We start from the raw sequence: 23,677 nt of genomic DNA on the forward strand, positions 1-23,677 counted from the left end.
TAGGAATGGTTGCACCACTGCGTGCTATCCATACAAGTCTCATAACATGTCTTAGCTCTAAGTACAAATATTGCTGAATGTTAGAAAACAGATTGCAGTAAATAAATGGATTCAACAAAAAAAAATGTTTATAAGGAAAAGAAAATACGGAACACCGCCAGAGAGAAAAATTATCAAAAAGCAACAAGAATTTTGAATATTTAGTACTTGCACTTTATTAAACTAAAATTTAAACCTGCGTACCCATTTTTTATTCTGAGTTTGAAATTTTGCTTTAAATAATATTTGTTGCAGAAAGAGCTATATATTTATGGCACACTATTTTGACCACAAATGTACAATATGTACGTACTGGCATAATACATACAGACACACACATTGGCTTAGGAGGAAACGCACTAATTTTGCAACCGAATTTAGGGCTTCCCGCGAAGTCAGTTCAAAGCGCTGTTGACGACACACTCCACCTCGGTTAGGTGTAACCAGTGCAACGGGAGGTGCCATCTTAAGACCTGCTCAGGCCTTAAGACACATAGGGAGTGGTCCACAAGGTATGTGGCCACGTGTTGCTCCCGCTCACAGGCGGCCCCCGCCTCTACGGCTACACTGCCCTCAGTGCCGGCACTTCACACTGCCGCCACTAATAACACCTCTACGGTAAGGAGCCCCCAAGAGCAACACAACTCCCTCTCAAACCCACAACCCTCCTGTTCCTACCCCAGTGCGGGGACAAACCAGCAGCTCTTGGTCCCCCGCACAGTCTGCTCCGTGTGTCAGACCGTAGTTCCTCGGAACTTGACAACAGTTTATTGCAATTCCTGCAGTGGCTGGTGCGATTTTCGGAGGTGCTCCGGCCTGCACACCACCCGTGAGTGGACACGCGACTACGTTGCCTCCTGCTGCAGAGCTCTGAACCCGCAACCGCCCCCAGTGGCGCGGCCATCAGACAACATCAGGCCAATACCCATTTTGCGGAACGCACAGCAGGACCAACGCAGACAACATCACGCATCCCTCACCCCCCAAATTACGACGACACTCCCGCGAAGCTTCAAGCTTTTGCAACTAAACTGCAACGGACTCACGAGCAAGATTGACGAGATAGTCGACTTCATGAGTCGGTTCGGAATTAAGATAGCTGCGGTCCAGGATACAAAACTGCACGCTAGCTCCCCCCTGATTACCAGGGACGGCTACAATGTGCACCGAAAGGACCCCGAGCGAGACAACGGTGGTGGCCTAGCGTTCATAGTACACCATTCAGTGCAGTATCGTCTTATTGATGAAGGCATCGACCGCAGGGACAGCACCTTAGAACGTCAAGGTATAGCTGTCCGGTCAGGCGATGCCGAGTTCGAAATATATAACATTTACATACCCCCTGTCACCTGCTGCCCGGCAGGATATCTCCCCGATATTGGTGCGCTCATCAGGGGAGAAAACCGATTGGTAGTAGGCGACTTCAACGCGCATCACGATCTTTGCCATTCAAGCCTGCCAAATGATCGTAGGGGACAGCTATTGGCAGAGCAGATAGACGATTCGACGTTCAGCACTGTAAACGACGACGCCCCCACCAGGGTAGTGGGGAATTGCAGCAGCTTGCCTGACATAACAATTGCTAGCGCAGGTCTGATAAATAGCATAACCTGGCGACCTATGCTATCGCTTGCATCAGACCACTTGCCCATTATCATCCCGATCGAGAGACCTGCCGACTTTGTTTCCGCGGATCACCGGTCATACGTCAATTTTAACAAAGCTGATTGGACCAGATTCGCGGAATTTACTGAGGACATCTTCGCAGTCCTACCCACTCCCACCGATGTGCGCGCAGGCGAACGCGCACTCCGCAAGGCGATCACAGCCGCCGCGGCTCGCTTCATACCCGCTGGACGGATCCGGGAATTACGTCCCAATTTCCCAGCCGAAGCAGCCGTTATGGCAAACGAGCGTGACCGTCTACGCCAGGCCGATCCCGGGGATCCTCGAATAAAGGATCTCAATTCGGAGATCCGGCAACTGGTCACCCAATATAAGCGGACCAAATGGGTAGAGCATCTAAGGTCCTGTAACTTCACCTCTGGTGTGAGTAAGCTCTGGTCCACCGTAAAGTCCCTGTCGAACCCGACGAAGCACAACGACAAGGTGGATATCACCTTCAACGGTCGTACTTCGTCGGACCCGAAGAGATGCGCGAGCTATTTTAGCCGGCAATTTATACTGCATCCTCCGGTCGACAGATCCAAACGTTGTGCCACCAGACGGTTGCACAAACTGCCCTACAACAGTGCACCGCTTACTTTCACCAGCGACGAGGTTCAGGGGACCATCAAACGAATGAAACCATCAAAAGCCATCGGCCCCGACGGACTAAACATGCTGATGCTGAAAAAACTGGGTCCATTGGGAGTAGAATATCTCACTAAGGTCTTCAATCTGTCCATGTCACTCTCATCATTCCTGATAAGTGGAAATTAGGGAGAGTGGTCCCACTACTGAAGCCTGGGAAACCCGCCAACCAAGGGGAGTCTTATCGTCCGATAACTCTCCTTTCCCCAGTAGTGAAGACACTTGAAGCCCTTCTACTCCCACTACTCACACAACACCTGACTCCAGCCCCACACCAGCATGGTTTCCGTAGAGTGCACACCACCACCACGGCACTCACCGTCATAAACACCCAGGTAAACCGCGGACTAAACCAAAACCGCCCCTGCGAGAGGACTGTCCTAGTAGCGCTGGACCTACAAAAGGCTTTCGATACAGTCAGCCACGCCACGCTACTAGATGACATTTTACAGTCGACACTCCCGCCAGGGTTGAAGAGGTGGACCGCGAACTACCTGAATGGTCGTCACTCGTCGGTGATATTTCGAGACCAAACCTCCAAACAGAGAAAAATAAAGCAAGGAGTACCGCAGGGTGGTGTCCTTTCACCCTTGCTTTTTAATTTCTATATTTCGAAACTCCCCCAGCCACCAGAGGGAGTCTCACTGGTCTCATACGCCGACGACTGCACGATAATGGCGTCGGGCAATGACATTGATGGCTTATGCTCTAAGGTAAACGACTACCTCGCCCGCCTTTCTCGCTTCTTCACTGCGAGAAACTTAAAACTTTCTCCCACTAAATTCACGGCGACCCTTTTTACCACCTGGACAAAGGAGGTCAAGCTGCCACTTCAGGTGCACGTCGATGATACCCCAATACCGACGGTAAATAACCCCAGAATTTTGGGAGTCACCTTTGACAGCTTGCTCTCCTTCTCAGCGCACACAACCGCTATTGCAACGAGACTACAGAATCGCAACAAGGTCATCAAGTCGCTCGCCGACAGCACTTGGGGCAAAGACAAAGAAATGTTGCTGTCGACTTTCAAAGCAATAGGCCGAACGGTTCTGAACTATACCGCGCCTGTCTGGTCGCCTGGAACCAGTGATACGCAGTGGACGAAGCTCCAGACCTGCCAGAATACTGCCATCAGGACCGCGACAGGATGTCTCCTGATGTCCCCTATCCAACACCTGCATGACGAGGCGTACATGCTCCCCGTTAAGGAGCACAGAAAATGCTCGGCAAGCAGTTTCTGCTTGGGTGTCACCGTAGGCCTCACCCATGCAGACACCTGTTCCAGCCTGAGCCACCTCCCAGGCACATCAGGAGACACTTCCTCAACTACGTGGACGAGATCCAGGACAAAACAGACAGACCACTCCAGGATCACACAGTGTACAGACAGGCTATTAACGACATTCATCGGGAGACCCTTACCACTTTCTTAAGCTCCCGACCCCCGAATGCCGTTATCGGAGTCCAACCACCACCTATCGCAGACGAAGAGCTCCAGCTTCCCCGAGAGTCCCGCTTAATCTTGGCACAATTAGGTTCTGGATACTGTAGCAGGTTAAACTCCTACCTATCCAGAATCGACCCCGACATACTAAACATATGTCCAGCATGTGAAGGGACCCCGCACGACACTAACCACCTCTTCACATGCCCCATCAAACCCACTCATCTAACACCTCTCTCCCTCTGGACCCAACCCGTCGAAACTGCTAGTTTCCTGGGCCTACCGTTAGATGAGCTAGGCGAAGACGACCGGTAATTACACTACACTGACAGGGCGAAAATACTGCTACAACAACAACAACAACAACACACCTAAAATTGCGCTTTGTATTCTATATACACATACATATATACTTATATAGAGTGTAACAGTGCACTAAACAAACTGGGCACTCATAATCTGGTCTCAGTGATTTGGGTACCAGGATATGAGGGACCCGAAGGATACGAGAAGGCAGACTTTTATGCCAAAACAAAAATAATATAAAACAGGAGTACTGGAATGGCACAAGCGGCTTTAATCACTCCACAACAGTCGATTCTACGTTACCGAAACGACCCGGATTTATTTCCGGCCACCAAGGACTGTCACTCCAGCAGCATTTCCTGTATGTAAGCATGGGGAATGTTTATGCTGCTACAACACTCCAAAAAGTTTTTGAACTTCAATGCCAACAGAACAAAATCTGCTCTAACCCTAGATAAAAAAGGGCCTCAGATTACTCTGTGGAGCACTTACAGGCACTATCTCTTTGCCTATAATAAACACTTTAACACAATGGGGTTATCTAGTATGATACAAGATCATGCAGGTTCTGCTGTGATGAAGAGTAGTCTATGGAACACTTAATCTCCAACTGAGGAGGGAGACCTACAATTGCTCCATCCTAAGGAGCTGGTTCGATTCCTCGGTATACTAAATAATTATAATTAACTAATTTGGGGCGCAAAATAGATCATTACCATACTTACATATATAAGCTATTAGTACCACGGAGTTTACCTACGCAGGGGTTGATTGGTGTTGAGAAAATCGTATCGCTCCTCAAAGCTGGCTGTGATATGATTTTAAATGCAACATTTCACAACCGCTTTGAAGAATGACACAATTTTAACTTTTTTTTTTTGTTCCAATTTTTATTTCATCACTTCACTTCCACCGTAGTCTTGCGATGGATCAATTATCTGACTGATAGGTGCACACTTGATGCACGAAAACAGCTTAACCGTCAAAGTACAGCCTTCCAATGACTATATTTGCATGAAAGAATTTCGCAGTCAACTTAAATATAGTTAAGGGGTTATACGCAGTTATGACTTTCAAAAAAATCGATTTTTTTTATTGCATTTTTGTAATGTACATATATTCAAAAGTATACGCACGAAATTTGAAGTAGATCTAAGCAATACTTTCGGAGTTATACCTAAATATGTAGAGATGCCTCGGCACGTTTTAAGGTAGGTATTGAAACTTTAAACGTGTTTTTTTCAAAACGGCATTTTTCAAGTCGGTGTACACGATATCTCGAAAACGGCTTGTTTGATCGGTCAACCGTTGTAACTCAATCTTTAAAGATACATTTTCTAGTAATTAATCGTTCCTTTTGTAAATCTGATACTTATTTTCCATTTTATAATCAATTTACGGCCAAATTTTAACGTAAAAATCGAAATCATTTCTTTTAAAAGCTGCCATTTTGTGAAAATTCACTATTTTGATTAGCCGAACGATTAATTACTAGATAATCTAATATATTAATAAAATTTGTTTGGTTTTTTGATTTCAGATAATCCAATCCTGAGTTAGGATGTACACCGTAAATCGTCTTTTTTTAAAGGAGGTTCCAGAAATCGCCTGCAGCGCGCTCTATAATCAACATTTTCATAAATAAAAAATTTTGTTACGTTCTTGAAGGATGCTTTTATAACCGCCAAAAATTTTCAAATTAAAATATTCTGAAGTTTCTTCAGGATAAATCCTTGACAACCCGTCTTTTATTTGCTTCATAACTGTGTATAACCCCTTAAAGCATAATCGCTACGTTGCACATACAAATGCTGAGGGTGGTATGCAAAGCCCATTGTCCTTAATATAACAGCAATCCCCATTTATGATATAAGATAAAACTCTTTAATCAGTGCGCTCAAGTGACTTTGTTTTGTTTTTGTTTTTAGTAGTAATTGTTTATTTATTTCTTTTCTCATTTATTTATGAATATCACCGTTTTTTTTAATTTAGTTACAAAATGCATTTCTCACAACTCTAAGTCTATAGACTTGTTTACGGTACTGTATTGTTTGTATTTGCATGTGAAATCTTGGGCTTAGTGAAACATTCATTGAAGCTTTCAAAAGTAATCGTTTGTGCATTGAATATTAAAAAGAAAAAAAGATGCTAAATATGTAACTTTCCTTGAAGATTACTAAGCTATGAACAAAACCATACTCTACTTGTGATTTCCTCATCTGGGTGCAATTGGTAGCACGCCTTGGCACATCACGTTGGGCACATGAAGCATGAAACTAAATTTTGTTGCTTATAGGAGAATAAAAACCCCCAAGTTGCATGGTAATTTAAATAAATCACTCCAAAGAGCCGATCGCTTAAAGCTTTTGCATGGAAATGTATGTAGATATTTATACGAATTTGGTGAAGCTTTCTAATGTACGCAGCTGCGATAGGAAAAAATTAGCTTAAAAGCTTAAAGAACTACTTTTAAGGTAACGCGCTACCAAATAACATAGCAAATTACCGACTCGTTGAAAACGCTTTTGTCTATTAGCATCACTGCTGAAAAAAACGTAGTCTTCGTAAAGCAAAAAAAAAAATCGTTTAAAAATTAAAGTCTTCGTCAGCGAAAAAACAAACTCTTTTCGGTAAAGTTGGACCTTTATGTGGCTCTCCGCAGCTTCAAATAATAATTAAAACTGTACTGATAAAAAACGTTTATGTAGATTTTTATTCGTTTTTTCAATACAACTTACAAAATATTTAAATAAAACTAAAACATTGACAATGCGAATAATAATAAAAATTAAAAAAAACCAATGCATAGATATTGCGTGTCGTACAAGTGTATGTATGTACTTTGTATGCATGTTTGTTTGTATATGAATACCGAAGTATGTATGTATGCAATTGTAAATCCAAAAAATGATGCAAACAATAATTTTATTTTTAATATATTTATCAAATAAAACTTGAATAATCGCAAAGTGCACCTACATACATATATGTATAAATATTTGCTTATATATGTATACGTATAAGTCAATAATACAAGCGTTGCGTCGGTCATACGCACAAAGTGCAACCATGTCTCACTTTTATCAGGATAAATTAAACGTAAATCACAAAAAAATGTATATTAATCCATAATTACTATGCGTACTCAATGCCATTTGATCTATTGTATGTAAATATGTTTGCTCTATATACATACATACGTGTTTACATGTAAATATGTAAACCGAAATTCAAATATTTGAGCGGTGAGAGTTTCTCTGAATGAAGGGAACAAGCAACATTTCGCATCAGCAAAAAATTTATAAAATCATTACTTATGTATTTATGTATGTAGTTTGATCTTTAAGTCTAATTATTACTCATACTTTTGCTTTTCTTATGCAACTCGCCGCAGCTTATGCATGTAAAAATATGAAACATTACTTAAATTCTTTAATGTGAACTTAGCTTTCACGATTTACATGGCGTCTTCACTTACATATAGATTATCCATAGGTGTTATAATTAATCAGTTTCAATATTCGAATGTGTATATCTAAATTCAGTTTTTGTATGCATTCGTACATTTTTTGTATGTATAAAAGTAAAAAGCACAATAAAAAAGCATACAAAACATTACTTCATATTAAAAAATAGTTGACAAACTCCTTACGATCAACTGTTTGTTATTCTTAATTAACGTGGCTGGCTAGTTGAGACAACTACAGACAGTTTAGGATGCATTTATGTATGTAAGCATTTATGATTTAGTCATTTTTACAGCTTTTTGTTTCTGTTTTTCTTTGTTTTGGTCCTTTTTTTTTTGTTTTTTGAATACGTTTGCATTTCGCACTTTGAAAAAGCTTCGTTATTACAAACATTTAAAGTATTTAGCTTATTTGACTTGTTTTATATTTTCTACGCGCGTTTACAGTTTAGTTTCTAACAAAAGTATTGACTACTTGGTAAATTTGAATGATATTTCGCATTTCCTTTTTCTAAAGAAAAAAAACTTCCCTTGCACAGTACTTTATTCTTGTTGTTGTAGCAGCATAAACATTCCCCAAACTTACATACGGGGAATGCTGCTGGAGTGACAGTCCTTGGCCGGATATAAATCCGGGTCGTTTCGGTAACGTAGAACCGACTTTATTCTTCTTACTTATCGCTTTCCTTGAACTATTTAATTTCTAGGTTAGTTTTCTTAATGATTTATCTATCTTCCGTTGCGTTTCACTCATAGATTTCATTGCTAATATCCATATAAATTAACTCAGTACGTGATTCGGCAATCACGGAATGCCGCGTCGAGAAACTCAGTTGCAATTTAGTCGGTTAGTGTTTGAGCGACGAGTGCCAGCTGCTCTTTGAGAATGCGGAATGAGGGACGCTCTTCTGGACCATGCGACCAGCATTTCTTCATAACCTACGAACAGAATATAAAAACCATAAGACATTTTCCATGGGATTCAAAAAGCAATGAGTTCCGCAATATTTACATCGTATATTTCCTTTGCACATGACTTTGGTTTTTCTAGTATAATACCGCGTTGGACTCGTTCCACGACTTCGGTATTCTTGAGACGGCCATAAGGCATTTTGCCACACGTAAACACTTCCCACATCAATACCCCTGTTTGTTGAAACAGATAGAATGAAAAATAATTTTGGACGACGCTACCATAAAGGAAACAAACTTTTACCGTATGCCCAGACATCACTTTTGGAAGAAAAGCGTGTGTAGTTCAATACTTCTGGAGGTGCCCATTTGATAGGAAACTTGGTGCCGCCAGAGCTTGTATACTGATCGTCCAAAACGTAGCGGGCCAAACCGAAATCTGCTACCTTCACCACATTTTCAGAGCCGACCAGGCAGTTGCGTGCGGCCAGATCACGATGAATGTAGTTGTGGCGTTCCAAGTAAGCCATGCCTTTGCTGACCTATAACCCGACATGTCGCCGTAATGTTGAATAATTTAGTTTTGGCTAAAATGGCAACACGTACCTGTATGCACATATCCAACAACAAGCCCATGTTGCCGATCAATGTGGTCTCATGTCGGCGCAAATAATTCAACAGCGATCCATGTTTCATATACTCGGTGACAATATATATCGGACGATGCTTCGAGCAAACACCGTACAACTGCACAAGGTTGGGATGTTGCAATTTGGTCATCACTTTGGCTTCCTCAATGAAATCGTCCTCGGACATGGTGCCCTCTTTCATCATCTTAACGGCAGTGTCAATAGAACCACGCCATTTTCCGCGCCGTACCACACCAAACTGGCCCGAACCCAGCTCCTCCATCAGCATCAACTCCATTGGGTGAATTTCCCATTTATCTACAGAGCAAACAAACGGATATTGAGATGCAAAAAAAAAAAACATTTGAGGTAATATACCATGCGACAATCCTGCCGTTGGTGGAACTGGTCTGTCACAAGGCGATGATTTTAAACGGCACGCTAATCCTCCCGAGTTATGCCTATGGTAGTTGATTAGGTCGGGTATCGTCTCGCAACAATGCTTCTCACTCAAGTAGTATTCCCCTCTCGCATTTTGCTTGATGTGGTAATGCTTTACATGAGATTGCGGACTATTTGCGAATGCAAGAAGCGGAAAAGAGTTCAAATATTATTTTGTTTGTTGTTTTTCGCCAATTTAATTTTTATGCGCTTACACTTTGGTATGTAAGGACAACGTGTATAAACCTTTAGTGGAGGACTTTCGCACAACAAAGCACCCCTCCTTGTCACCTTGTTTCAAAAGCGATTCAGCGCGCTGGCGTGACATGTCACCAACATACCATCTGCGAATTATATTTAGTTTAGTTTTGAGGCAAAGAAATTAAAATACACTTTTTGAAAATAACTACGCACTCATAACGCTCCAGGCCCAGTAAAGCTTTGGGCTTGACGTAGTTACTAGGTATGTAACCCACATTGCCCAAGGCGTCTTTCACCTTCCACCAGTGCTCTTGCGAATCGTCAATCACTTCATATTCAGCATTCTAAAGCCGAAATATATTCAATAATTGAAAACCAATTACATCTTCCAACTAATTTCCTTACCTTTTCAAGTGATAAATCACCACCTTCAATGGCCTTGAATGGGTAGAGAGCCACAACAACCTTGACGAAGTGGGAGTTATCCTGCAAAGATATACAAAATGTTTTCATCTATAAAAAGTAAACATTTTAAGGTCAGTTGAAGTGGTTTTTATTCTTATTATTTGATAAGCGCCGGCCGGGGGCGCAAAGTACCGAAATTGAAGTAGTTATGGCGACATCAAATTTTGACTCTTCACTTTTTGTTGCGATTCACGAAACACCTGCGAAACGTGCGACGCTGGATATGCTTACCTTAGCCTTAGAATTTGGAGTACCCGGCGTTGGAATACCCCCCGGCATGGTGTTGTCCAACAATGTAGTGCTGCTGTTCAAAATATTTGGTGATTGCTTAAATGTAGTAACAGAAGGCTAGACGGGATCAAAAAAGAGAAAAAATAAAAATAAAGAAATTAAAATGTGATTAGGCGTGAACGGTACACTAAGCAGAGTTTACGCTTGCTCTAAATGATACTCACTTGTATGGGTACAGATGTGGGCGTAGAGCTGCCCAAACTTCCAGAGCTGTTGTGATGCAAGTTGAATTGACTGGTTGAGGTGGAGTTGTTTGGACTGATGCTACGAGTCGAATTCTGGGCAGGAGAACTTCCAGTGCCTAAAAACATGTGCGAGAGATTGTAAAGAAAGTTCTAACAAATTATCACTAAAAATAACAATTTTACTAAAAAATACGTATAAATAATAAATAAAATATATCACCCGCAGATGAGGCAATGGCCATTATCTTGATTTGATATTCGCTGCCTGCTTGAAGATTGGACAGTCATAAAAATCCCAAAAAAACCAAAGTAGAAATGTCCCCTAACGCTAACTTGTCGCGCACATTCAGGTTTGAAAATTTGTTGCTAAGAAAACATAACTGTTATTTCGGGAATGAATCAGCTCAACGCACACACACTTATGATTACGTACGAGTATAGTCACCGGCATATATGTACATACATACATACAAACAGATCTAAAAGCAAACGTTTGATTGTCTCTTATGCCCTTTGAACGTTGCGACATCAAATGCAGTTCGGTGTAGGAGTTATCGTGCGCAAAACATTGCGCAACTACAAACTTTTGCCAAAATGGTATAATTTGTTTTTGTTAAGCAATCACTGTAGGAGTGTGGGATTTTCAGTTTTTAGCCGACCTGCTTTTTTATTTGTACTTTTAGCTTGCATTCGATTGGAGAAACGTCATATGGAGGTCGCAAGCTGACGAAGAAAGTGTGCTTCGTTTCCAAGTCATGGTCAGACAAATGAGAAAATTGAGTAGATTCAAGGTTCTTTTCACAGGTTATTGAATTCTTCTATGAGTACGCACACACATTGATGCTGGCGCAATCATAATTGAACTTATTAAAATATTTTGTTTTTAACATAAAAAGCACGTAAATGTATGCGTATAAAAGCTAAATCGAAGGCTAAAGTGAAGAAGTGAAGTGAAGAAACTCAGCATCGATTATAAGGAGGGAAATCCGTTTATTCATATAAAAACAGCACACACTCCCGTTATATGTTTGTATGGGTGTAGATATCAAAAGCCATTTTACCAGATTTTCATGAACTTTAATTACAAAATGTATTTTATTTTCAGGTTTGCAACAAGTTTTTAAACTTTAATGCCGCCGATTATTTCTTCGAAGACCTGGGAAATTTGCAAAATATCTCACCTTCTTAAAAAAGAGGTTGTCTGTAAAGTCGGTTTACTGACGATAGTTTAACGTGACAACGTCATAAGAAAATTTTGATGGAATGGTGGCAATTTTCAAAACAAAATTTTAATTTTATTTGTTTGATAGATATTTTGTATGGATATAGAGGAGGAGGTAAATGGAATTGCAATGAAATAGGTCAAGTTACATTTACACAAACGTGAAAAATGACGAAACATTTATCAAATTCATGAAAGATATCTTCAATTTCGATTGTGCATCAGACGTTAATAAGTCAACAACACTAAGAGGCACCATCATCGATTTGCCTTTTTCAAGACACTTTACACTCGAAACACTCCCTTTCATTTCCTACTTTTTCTATCATCGTCCTATTCTCAACAGAGAAATGGTTCATTACCATGCACACAGGAAGAAGGCATATGCAAATACAAGCATGTGAATTTATATACCTACATATGAGCATATACATACATATATATGCTCACTCAAGTAGGACAGAGCCAGATGTCGAACGTTGCCGAACTCGGGGGCCGATTGTGCTCTTTGTCGTTCGTTCCGCGCTCTCGCTTGCAGTTCAAGCACGTTAGCTTACATTTGCTTGGGTACGGAATAGATTCGTATATTTGACATGTCCATATAACTTGTATGCATCTTTACATATAGATTTGTTCTTTTTGAAAATTGCGCGAAATTGTATATGTATATGCATGTTTATATACATATATTAGTATACAACACATCTTATAAGGTATATGGTAAATATTACCATACATTTTTTCCTTCATATATAATAAAAAAATTAATAATAATAACATTAAAACAACAGGTATTATTAACAAACTTGGTTTTATTTTAAATTCTTCAAGTAAATCAAATTAATAATAATCAATAAGAAGGCATATGCAAATACAAATACGTGAATTTATATATGTACATATGCGCATATACATACATATATACGCTCACTTAAGTAGGAGAGAGCAAGATGTCGAAAGTTGCCGTTCGTTTGCTTTGTTCGTTCCGCGCTTTCGCTTGCAGTTCATTCAAGGTAACGGCAATGAGCAAGATAACGACAAATGCGCAAGGTAACACTAATGAGCAAGGTAACGACACATTTTTTCGTGCGTGCAGCCGGCTAAATCGAATTATAAGACGTTATCACGTCAAAAGATCTAAGTGGTTTAAGGGGTTATATACAGTTAGAATTTTCAAAAAATCAATTTTGCTTTTATTTTGTTTTCTTAATGTACATAGGTATATTTAAAAATGCACACAGAAACTTTAATATCGTTCCGGTGAATATTTTCGAAGTTATACGCAAATTTGAAAAGGCGTTTCAGAGAATTTTTACCCTATGTAAAGTGTTTTTAAAACTTTAAACGCGTTTTTCTCAAAACCGTGTTTTCGAAGTCGGTGGATACGATTTCTCAAAAACGGCTGAACCGATCGTCTTGAAATTTTAACACAACCTTCTCAGATATATTCTTCAGGTATTAAAAGAAGGAATAAGTTGATGATTTTTTCGATTATTTTAAGCAATTTTTCGCGAAATTTTTTGTAGAAAATTCGATTTGTTTTCCTATAGCCGCCATTTTATCAAATATCTCCACTGCCGAACGCTTTTTTTTGGAGGAGGCTTCGGAAATCATCTGCAGGAGCCGTGCACTTCAATATTTTCACTAACTTTAGATACGTGCTATAATTAACTTTAAAGTAGACATTATTTAAATAATTAAAAATTGGATTTGTTTAATAAAATCGTCTGTATGAAATTAGGTCTGGTGTTCATGTATCCAAAAAGCTCGCAAAAGTTGGGAAGTTGCAACTTTTTACTGGACACATTTTTATTTGTAAGAATTTGCAAAAGAGGAAAACAGCTGATTGCAAAGTAAAAATAAACACGAGTTCAAATTTACGAATTGATATGGAACAAATTATTGCGGACGAAATAAAATCATGCGATGCTAAGCTCGCTATTTTGCTTTTTATTTGCTTAATATATTTTTTGAATTTAATACGAGGTAGCTCAACTTTTGATTGTTGCCGCCAAAAATTGAATCAGCTGTTCGTAAAACTCGCAAATTGTTACTGGTTTTGTGCTCATGCACTTTTTTTATATTTGGTAAATTCCACCTAAAACGGCCCTATGCAGAAAAAAATTAATTTAGTTGTTTTTAGTTAAATTCAGTCAAATAATGTCTGCCAGAGAAGAATATATATGGGAAAATCTAAAACTATATTTTTGCCTTAAGTTTAATAAGTTTGGCAACACTGTGAACTTCACCTATACTGAAAAGTGAGTTTACATTCTTTTTACGATGTGTCTTTATTTTAAATTTTCTTGTTCTTCCTTTATGACTATTGACAAAACCCCGTTATATTTGAATATAATATGCAATTGCTTCCATTCTTTCAAAGTTTCGACATGGTACATTGTAAAATAAAATTTTTATCGATTTTTTAAAACTTTAAAATTTTCGGTCACACCCGTCCCACTAAACATTGAAAAAGTTCAATTAAATTGGTACTGTACATTATAATCACTTGATACTTTGCAATGATAACAAAGTATGCGTAGTAAATAGTTTGGTGACATTTTACTAATTTTTTATTCGCGTTTTGGCAATTCAGTAATATAAAATACTTGGTCACACCCGTCACATAAACGCGAAGTGCTTGTTTTTTTAATGGATTCGAAAACCAGAAAGCGAGAACAAAAGAAAAAAAAAAAGAAAAAGAAAAATCCTGCCTCGTAGTCCATCGAAAAGAATTGCTGTTATTAAGCAACTCGCTAAAGACGTTCCCTTAAAATCTCTAATGCCCTCAGTAAGTACAAGAGTGAAAACTCCGATTGACGATATTGACAAAATCAGAAGCTTTTATTTACGGGATGGTAAAAATCGTGAAAAATCCATGAACGGGCGCTAAGCAAAAAGTTCCAAAACGATACCTCAACATGACTGTGGGCGAGTGCTATAGTTTATTTAAGGAAGAAAATCCAACAATTAAAATTGGTAAATCTCAATTTTATAATTATCGGCCGCTAAATGTGTGCCTAGTGGCGGAAACTCCTCAATATGTGCCTTTGCATCTATCATGAAAACATTAAGTTTATGACAGATATTGCTCATACAACTTTTTTCACTATACCGGAGAGTCCTTCAAAAGTTTTACAGTCAACATTCTGCAATATTCATAGTGAGAAATGTATGAGAAACGAATGCCTCTATTGTCATAATATATATAATCTGGTACCATTAAACTACAATGAGAATATGATAGTGTTGTGGAAGTATTGGACAAGTCAGTAAGGGCGTTTCCATATAATTGCTAAGGAAGCAGCTGTAGGAGAATTCTTGAAGCTTTTTCAATTAAATCTAGATCAATTTAAAACACATTGGTATGTCAAAAATATGCAAGCGCAATGTTTCCAAGACAGGAAAGCGATACCCAACCAAAACGAAGTGGTTCTGCAAGTAGATTTCGCTGAAAACTTTTCAATATTTTTCCAAGACGAAATACAAAGTGCACATTGGAAGCATCCACAATTGACTATTTTTACAGCATGCGCCTGGGTTAGATATCAAGACGGTATTTCCACACAATCCTACGCTATTATCAGTGATGATTTAACTCATAACAAACACAGTGTTTTAAAAATGATTACAAGTGACCTTAAGGGGTTATATACCTTGTGTTTTTCAAAAAAATCAAAATAAATTTTATTTCTTTATCGTAAAGTACAATCCCTTGAGAACATTTTCCAAAAATTTCATAGAGATCTGAGCAATAGATCGAAAGTTACAGCGTTTTAAATTGTGCGTCGTCACGTCCTGAGCGTACGGCCTCATGCGGCGCTTGAAACTTTAAACGCGATTATCTCAAAAACGTGTTTTTCCAAAAATGCTTTTGCGGTGGACGCGATTGCAAAAAAAGTATTCAACCGATTTTTATAATTTTTTTTTTAAATTGTTCGTAATTGATGTCGCCTCTTAGTGAACTATCAACTTTTTATGTATAAATTTTTATTTTGCAGATATGAATTTTTTAATGCCAATTTTAGGACTGTAGAAGTGGAGTTTTTTAAAAACATGTTCCTATTTTCACAAAAATCAAAATATTTAATATATTGATCGTTCACTAAGAAGATATAACCCTATACTAATGAAATCTTTTCGATTTTTTGATTTCAGTTGACTTGGTGGACTTGAATCGCGTCCACCGCAAGCCTCTTCCAAAAAAAGGGTCTTGGGAGAAAACGCCATAACTCCGCCATTTTTAAATATTTTTACACAAACAAAGCCTTTTGTTTTTCTTTAAACATTGTAATATCCAATAATAAAAACTTTTATACAATAAAATTATTGCTACATATCTTTAAAAAAAACCCAACTTTCGCTAATTTCACCGGACCACAAGGTATATAACCCCTTAAGGAAAAGGTTGATTTGAAAGTTGTACACATTTTTTCAGATGGTTGTGCATCTCAATTTAAAAATAGGTACAACATTTTCAACATTTGTCATGCTCCTAAGGATTTTGGGTTAGAAGTGACATGGAATTTTTTCGCTACAGGCCATGGTAAAGGCGCAGTAGATGGTATAGGGGCAACAGTAAAAAGAGCATTATGGACAGCCATTAAAGCTAGAGAATGTATTATGAAAACACCGCTGGACTGTTTCAAATATCTTGTTCCAAAACAGAAATTGAATAAGATCAATGTTTTTTACGCATCAAAAGACGACATCGATCAGAATTATTCTTTCTTAAACGAAAGATGGGAAAGCGTTAAAATGGTAAAGAACCTTCAAAAATGCATCCCTTTAAAAGAGCAGATGCGGTCTCTGTATATGCTTCCTATTCATATTTATCTGAATTTAAACAAATTTCCTTGAAAAATACATGATGTTAATGATAGCGAATAAAAAAATGAAATGTTATCAGCAAAAATTTTCAGCAAAATTTTTGAATTTTCATACGAGGTCACACCCGTCACATAGAGTGGTCACACCCGTCCCTTTTTTTAAGCTTTTTTTTTAAAGAAAAATATGATTTTTTTTAGAAAAGTAAGTATGACATACAACCAGAAAGATTTCAAACAATGTGCTCCTCCAACATTTCTATACGCATTCTTTGGGAAATTTTACAAAAACTGCAATGAAAGTAAAGTTTTGTTGAAAGCTTAAATATGTAAGGTCACACCCGTCACAGTCTTCAAATGGCAGCTATGGTCGGAAATGATGCATTTTCAGTAGGTACTTGATATCAAACAACTTTAATATTCACATGGCAGGGATTAGTGTCCTTTAATTTAAGTAACAGTTTTAAATTCTAAAATTATAACGAAAAATGTCAGTAACACGGTCACACCCATCACAATGGAAATGACCATTTTTCTCTTTGAGCGCGAGTTCTGGAAAACTAAGTTACTGGATAATTTTTACATGAACAAACCTACTGTATTACACTAAAACATAATATTGATGGTTCGCAGTTTTACACAAATTTATAATAGCACCTGCTGGGCATAACTACTCTGCCAAGAAATCTTGTACAAATCTTTGAAACTTGTACAAAGCTAACAACGCTTCCACAATTTTAACGTTTGTGCAAATTTCCCAAAATTATATTTCTATAGAAATGGAAACCAAACCAATTTGCACTAAAGTAAACAAAATACTGTACATGTAAATACCCAAAAAAATAATATAAAAATAAGTGTTTATAGCTGCAGTTCGCTTTTGAACGAGTGAGTATTTTATCGCTAGCAACCTCGTTTGAAATTGTTGAAATAGAAGTCTTGGGAACGGATCTTTTTGAATAGTTCAGATTTTCTGCACATACACATCCCGCCATAGGCATAGTTTTTTGAGTTTTCCTACAATAATATTGTGGCGAATATTTTTCTAAATTGTTACAGCTTAATTATTATTCTTCCTTGGTAAAATTTTACTGCTGTATTAAACCCCCAATTGCGGGACAACATCAAGACGGAGGTAGACCACGAACAGGCGTGAAAATTGGGACTAAACACGTTTCAGGAATATAGCTGCTATCCATTATTTTTATTAAGCCCCTAAAAGCACGCTTTATCAATTAGACAATCTAGTGAAACATCAGTAGTTATGGCGTTTTTTCTTAAGATTAGCTTCGCCAGAAAGACAAACATTTACTTGCCCACAGGAAATATAAAAAAAAAACGAGAAAAAGTATATTCTCCTAATTCATAAAGGGGCTTATGCACGAAATATAATACCAATACCACATGCATACAAAAAAAAAAAACAAACAACAAAATTCTGCAAGCTTTTGTCGACACCCGTTATTTGCATATAGACAAGTATTAGCCGAAAGTATTCAAAATCTATATTAAAACAAAGCAAGTTGCCAAAACAGGCGATGCAAGATTCAAGCGGCTGGCTGAAACAGTACCGAACCACGACATAATGAAATTTGAGAGGCACTGGATCCGGCTTTTGCTTTTATTACTCTCATTTTAGCTAATTTTTTTAACTTTCCTACAATATGAATGTACACTCATTACATACAGTTGCGTCCATATAAATAGCCCCTGAACATGGAAACACGAATTTCGAATTTCGAAAGCACAGATGCGTTCAAGATTTATTTTATGTTAATATAAGGCTGCATTTGAGAACTGAGAAAGTGTGTCTAAAGGTTTGAAGAAATATTTTACTCAATTCAACTAAACAAATAAGTAGGTAAGTATATGCCCGATCGTGTGGCTTCTTGCGAATCATGTGCTTCTTCAAACATAGTTCTTAATAAGAATCCTTGTTGGCGAATCTAAGACACGGTACTCTAAAAAGAAAGACGTTGAAAGGATTAAGTGCTGCAGGACCTGCCTTCCCTTCTTCACCATTGTGATATGCCGGCCAATATACTCAGCTACTCTCCTTGTTGCTTTCGAATTTTAGGCTTATACCCTCATTGCTTTACAAACCATTTGCGGGTGTATATTTCTTATGAACGTAACTGTACATTTAATATTAGCAAATCAAAATAAAATTACAAAATTACAATAAAGACACATTTTATACTATACCTAGCAACGTACCCAACTTCAAAGCGGATAAAAGCATCATATTTGCACCAGTTGAGCCGAAGAGCCACACTTGGAGCCGGACGCTAGGTGTTGGACGTTGCGCAGATAAAAAAAAAACAACACAGACAGATGCAACACAAGAGATTTCGCTTTTAATTTGTGTTTTGCGAATGATAGATGACTTCGCATGGAATTGCCTGTAGTTACAAACAAGAAATCAGTCGGTAGCGGCTTTGCTTTTCCTCAATTCACTGGCTGGGACTGGCATGAACGGCGGCGGCTGCTAACAGCAAGTGAAATGCACGTGAGTGGATGTGTGTGTGTGTGTATATGTTTCGTGACGCGTTAATTATATTTTCCTTTTTTAAGATTTTACGCGAAAATGCACGTACGTATGTATGTAAATTTGTATGCATGTATGTATATGTGTGTGTGTAGATACGTACGATACATGTCACTCGTGTTTGCGCCAATAAATCAGAAAAAACTGTGATAAACAATTCACTTTCACATGGAAATTCGAAATAAACGGAAAATATCAACGTTTTTACTTACGGACATAATGCGCACATATTCATACATACTTTTTTCTTATTTAGTCAATGTTTACACTGCGCACATAGGTTCTTATAAAATTTTGACTACAATTCAAATATGGCAACTCATTTTTAGAAAACATAAATCAAGTTGAAATGCTTGAATTTTGTAGACATACAATTTTAAGGCACGTACACATACATAATCACCATACATACATACATATATTAATAAGCAATTATTTTGTAAATCAAAAAAGTATTTCATCTTTCGGATTTGTCGAGACGAACAGGTATCGGACCCATACTTCACCAAGTGATAGAGAGGTGAGAATACTTAGTTTTTTTTATTATTGTACATACGAGGGTCAATGAGAAAAGTTTACATATGAAAGGATGATACCCATACATTCCAAAAAGATCTTTTTCATAATTGATAAACTACTAGGGTTCTGAAGCCTCAAACTAAAAGCTTTGCGGGATTTTCCAACTATACAGAAGAAAGACAGAAACCTTAATTTTTTTATTAATTTAGAAGAAAAGTAAAGGAGCGACTTCAAAAATTAATTCTTCTCTATTAAATGTTAATATCGCATAATTCCGTTATATCTCAAACGAGTTTGACAAAAATGCCAATTGAAGAGTCTCTCTCTTGCCGATGGCTCTCCCACATGTTCCAACAAATGTTGATGCAAAAGTTTATTCTAATATCCACCTCTTAGAAGTCTGTATGTATTTGTTTGCATTCCAAAATGGCAAAACCAATATCGAGAAAACTTAGGGCCAGATATAAAATCGTTCTTAGCGTAAATTCAACTTTTTCAATTAGTTTGCATTCATCCAACTTGAGTGCTGGGTTTAGCAAGCTCAGGTGTATAGGCCTTTTAAAATACACGCTTACACGTTCGCACACACACACGCATGTGTGTACATATAAATATTTATAATGGCTATACTTGTGATCACCTTCAAACGCAATTCACCACCAATGAGCCAAACGCCATAAAACGTCGTTATGCGCACACACACACACTTCAGCACTACATATGCATGTATAAGTATATGTATAAATATGTAACTACGTGTGGACAGACATATGTTTGCACTCGTTCGTATTTTTTGGATAAAATAAAATTAAGTAAAATAAAAACAGTTGGAGCACAGTTTATCAAGGCAATTTTTGGTACCCATTTTGACTAAGGCCGTTTTACAAAATTCATTGCTTATTAGGAATTATGTATGGATGGGGTAATCGAGTATTCGTGCAACGAAAAGAAATACATTTATTATTATTTTTACTTTGAAGATTAAATAAAGCTTGCAATGAAAGCTGCTAAAACATTAAACCGAATCCATACAAACTGCGCTGCTCTTCTGCTAGCTTCGCAAAAAACTTCCACTCGATTCCGCGTTTGTGTAATCACGACTGGATGCCTAATAATTAGCTTTACTGTTCCACTTTTTTGCCTTCTGTTTTAGGTTGTCTAATTAAGCGTTTTAAAGCCACAGGCATATTTTGTGTTTTGAGTTTTTTTTCACTCTTTGACTATTTTAGTATTCTTATTAATTTCGGTTTTAACTCTGTGCATACACACACACACACTAGCGCAAAAACGGTTTTCGTTCAAGCTAACAAAATGGCTAACCATCTACGAGGTTTTTACTTCACTGCTGCAAATATATTTTGAAATTGCCTCAGTCTTCCACACATACACTTGCACATACATATGTACTATGTGCACTTCTGCCACTTTTTCACTTGGTAAGCAAATATCCAATTGATGCAAAGAGAAATGCTGCTTCTTGCTACAACCAAAAGATGGATTTTCAACTCTTCTGCTTCAAATGCTTCAACAAATCTATATCGAATATTGAATTTTTATTATTAAAATTGTTCTTATTGCGCTGTGAAATATTTATGTTTTTATTAAGCCATGCAAAATACTATCTATGTATGTATGTTTCAGATGGCATTGCAGGTACGCGATGACGATCTTCTAATGATAAAAGCTAAAACTCAACTGTGCAAGAAGAAACACAAAAAGTACACAACCTGCCAACCTGTTACTGCTACCACTGCAACTATTGCGGTTGAGCTGTTGCTGTTGTGGTTATTGTTATTATTGTGTTTATTAAAGCTGTTCCCAGCCCACTTCAGAAGAGTCACAAGAGAGCCAACTCTGAGCAAAGTCAGTTTCGCATTTAGTTGTGTTTATAATTGAGTTACTGCAGGAGACAATAGTCAACGGCACAGCCAGTTCAGACGACAGTAGCAGCAACGGTAAAAAAGTGGAAAAACAACTACGCACAAGCAAACAAACTTTAAGTTGAAGTATCTCAACTAGCAAGCACAAGTGAACACACATAAATAAACAACTTTAACAAAATATATGTACGTATGTATGCATGTGTGCATTTATATACAAACACACAAAGGCACAGCTGTGTGTATCCGGCAATGCGGCGACGGCAACGGCAACAGCGATGGCAAACATCTAATAGCGACAATGACGAGCCAAGCAAAACTTGGTGAAGTCGCTTCTGGTTTTGTGGTTTAATGGTACGCATATGGGAGTACACATATGCATAAACAAAGGCACATGAATATACAGTTGCGAACATAAATATGTAGACAGATGTCAAGCTTGTATGCGCGAAGGAAGATGGATGCCGAAAACGCATGAGTTTGGATGGATTAAAATTGCCTAAGAAATTATTACTGAGTATGCATTGAAAACCTGAAGATGTGGGTTAAAATCCATGGAGAACTTGGTAACACTACGCGTCAAGTGTGCCCAACGTAGCGTTAGTCAAGGTTTTAACTGAATTGGCTGATGATGTTTTGCTATTATGGAGTTCGGAGTCGACAGACATCACTCTCATCTGGGTACTTGACATAGGAACATGGAAGGAAATGAGAAATCTGATGAACTGGTAAGACAGGGGTATCCTATAACGAATCCGAAGTGGTAGAAATAGGCTATCCTCAAGGCGTGCTCAAAAAAGACATCTTCTCGCTATGCCAGAGGCAGGCCGTTGATAGATGAACTAACACGGATACCTGCAAAATAACTAAACAAACGTGGCACAATTTCAACAAATCCAGAACTGACGAGTTGTTAAGAAAGCCACGAGCAGAAATATTCAGAATTACGTCAACAATAACCGGCCATTGGCCTTTGGGAAACCACGCCAGTAAGATGGTATGGCCGTATAACGATATATGTAGAAGCTGCAATCAAGAAGAGTCCAAGGGAAGAGTATTTCACTATATGTGTGAGTACCCAAGTCTGGGTGCTCTACAACAAAGAATGCTGGGGGGATTCTCGATGGTCAACCAGATTCATAGTCAAATCAAGACGGTTCGACTAATAAAAAGGAGTGGTGTATAAAATCACCTCTACCTCCACCTCCAAGGAGTTCGGAAGTTATAACTATTAGAGGGAATAGTAAGCGCCATTACGTACCGAAAGCCTTTTGGAGAAAGTTGATTGAAGAACACTATTCACGGAAAAATTACTTTAATAAAGCTTCAAAGGATATCTATGGCATTCGGATCCTAAGCAGTCCATTTGCCATAATCTCTACTGAAATTTCTGAAATACTTGGCCTAATATTTTTTTTTAATATCTAAAGCATAGTACTAAGTTCCCGTTTCACGTGAAATCGCTGTCAAAATCTATACAAATTGCATTGCCGTGAAATATGCGTGAAATTTCATATATATTTCACGGCATAGTAGTACTCAGTTCACGTCGTGAAAACACCACGCGACATGCCAGTTACGATTTTTCACACCTATTTTAAATGTGTGTTTAAACTGTGGCCCTCTGTTCCGCCCTGGAACCATAGGAAATAATAATTTAAAATTGAGTGAACACTGACAGTTTGTTTGCGAGTGAAGTCCCTGAGTTGGAATACTCCGAAGATCTGGCATTTTTAAACGAAACGTCTGTGCAAAGACTGTAAGTAAATCAACTTTATATATTTTTTGTGCTACTATGTATGTGTATTTATTTGTTTAAGAACACTTTTCTTACCAAAATTTGCTAATTGCTTCTGGGGAGATGCTCATAAATTTGTTTGTTCACATTTCTTCAATTTGCATTCTGACGTTTCTTCTCATTTGACAATCAGTGTTTCTAGCAGCATTTACTGACAAATGTGGCTGGCGAAATTAAACGGCTCTGAAGTTA

General features: G+C 38.0%; 1 protein-coding gene across 6 annotated transcripts in view; it reads right to left on the bottom strand.

The window, feature by feature from the left end:
* Window positions 1-6,792: 6,792 nt before the first annotated feature.
* LOC128865429 (tyrosine-protein kinase Btk29A) overlaps window positions 6,793-23,677 on the bottom strand; it is a 36,579-nt gene continuing 19,694 nt past the window's right edge. For 4 of the 6 annotated variants that reach the window (XM_054105798.1, XM_054105799.1, XM_054105802.1 and 1 more), the window contains 10 exons: window positions 10,672-10,808; window positions 10,448-10,564; window positions 10,157-10,237; window positions 9,965-10,095; window positions 9,766-9,894; window positions 9,488-9,681; window positions 9,087-9,427; window positions 8,785-9,022; window positions 8,581-8,714; window positions 6,793-8,507 (listed from right to left, as the gene is read on the bottom strand). In XM_054105798.1, coding sequence (XP_053961773.1) covers window positions 8,409-8,507; window positions 8,581-8,714; window positions 8,785-9,022; window positions 9,087-9,427; window positions 9,488-9,681; window positions 9,766-9,894; window positions 9,965-10,095; window positions 10,157-10,237; window positions 10,448-10,564; window positions 10,672-10,808 — 1,601 coding nt within the window. In that variant the 3' untranslated portion in view covers window positions 6,793-8,408. Of the gene's footprint in view, window positions 8,508-8,580; window positions 8,715-8,784; window positions 9,023-9,086; window positions 9,428-9,487; window positions 9,682-9,765; window positions 9,895-9,964; window positions 10,096-10,156; window positions 10,238-10,447; window positions 10,565-10,671; window positions 10,809-18,945; window positions 19,287-23,677 lie in introns of those variants that run through there. The other 2 variants (XM_054105803.1, XM_054105804.1) reach the window with 2 other exon arrangements.

This window comes from Anastrepha ludens, chromosome 5 (assembly GCF_028408465.1).
Source record: "Anastrepha ludens isolate Willacy chromosome 5, idAnaLude1.1, whole genome shotgun sequence".
NCBI classification, from domain to species: Eukaryota; Metazoa; Arthropoda; class Insecta; order Diptera; family Tephritidae; genus Anastrepha; species Anastrepha ludens.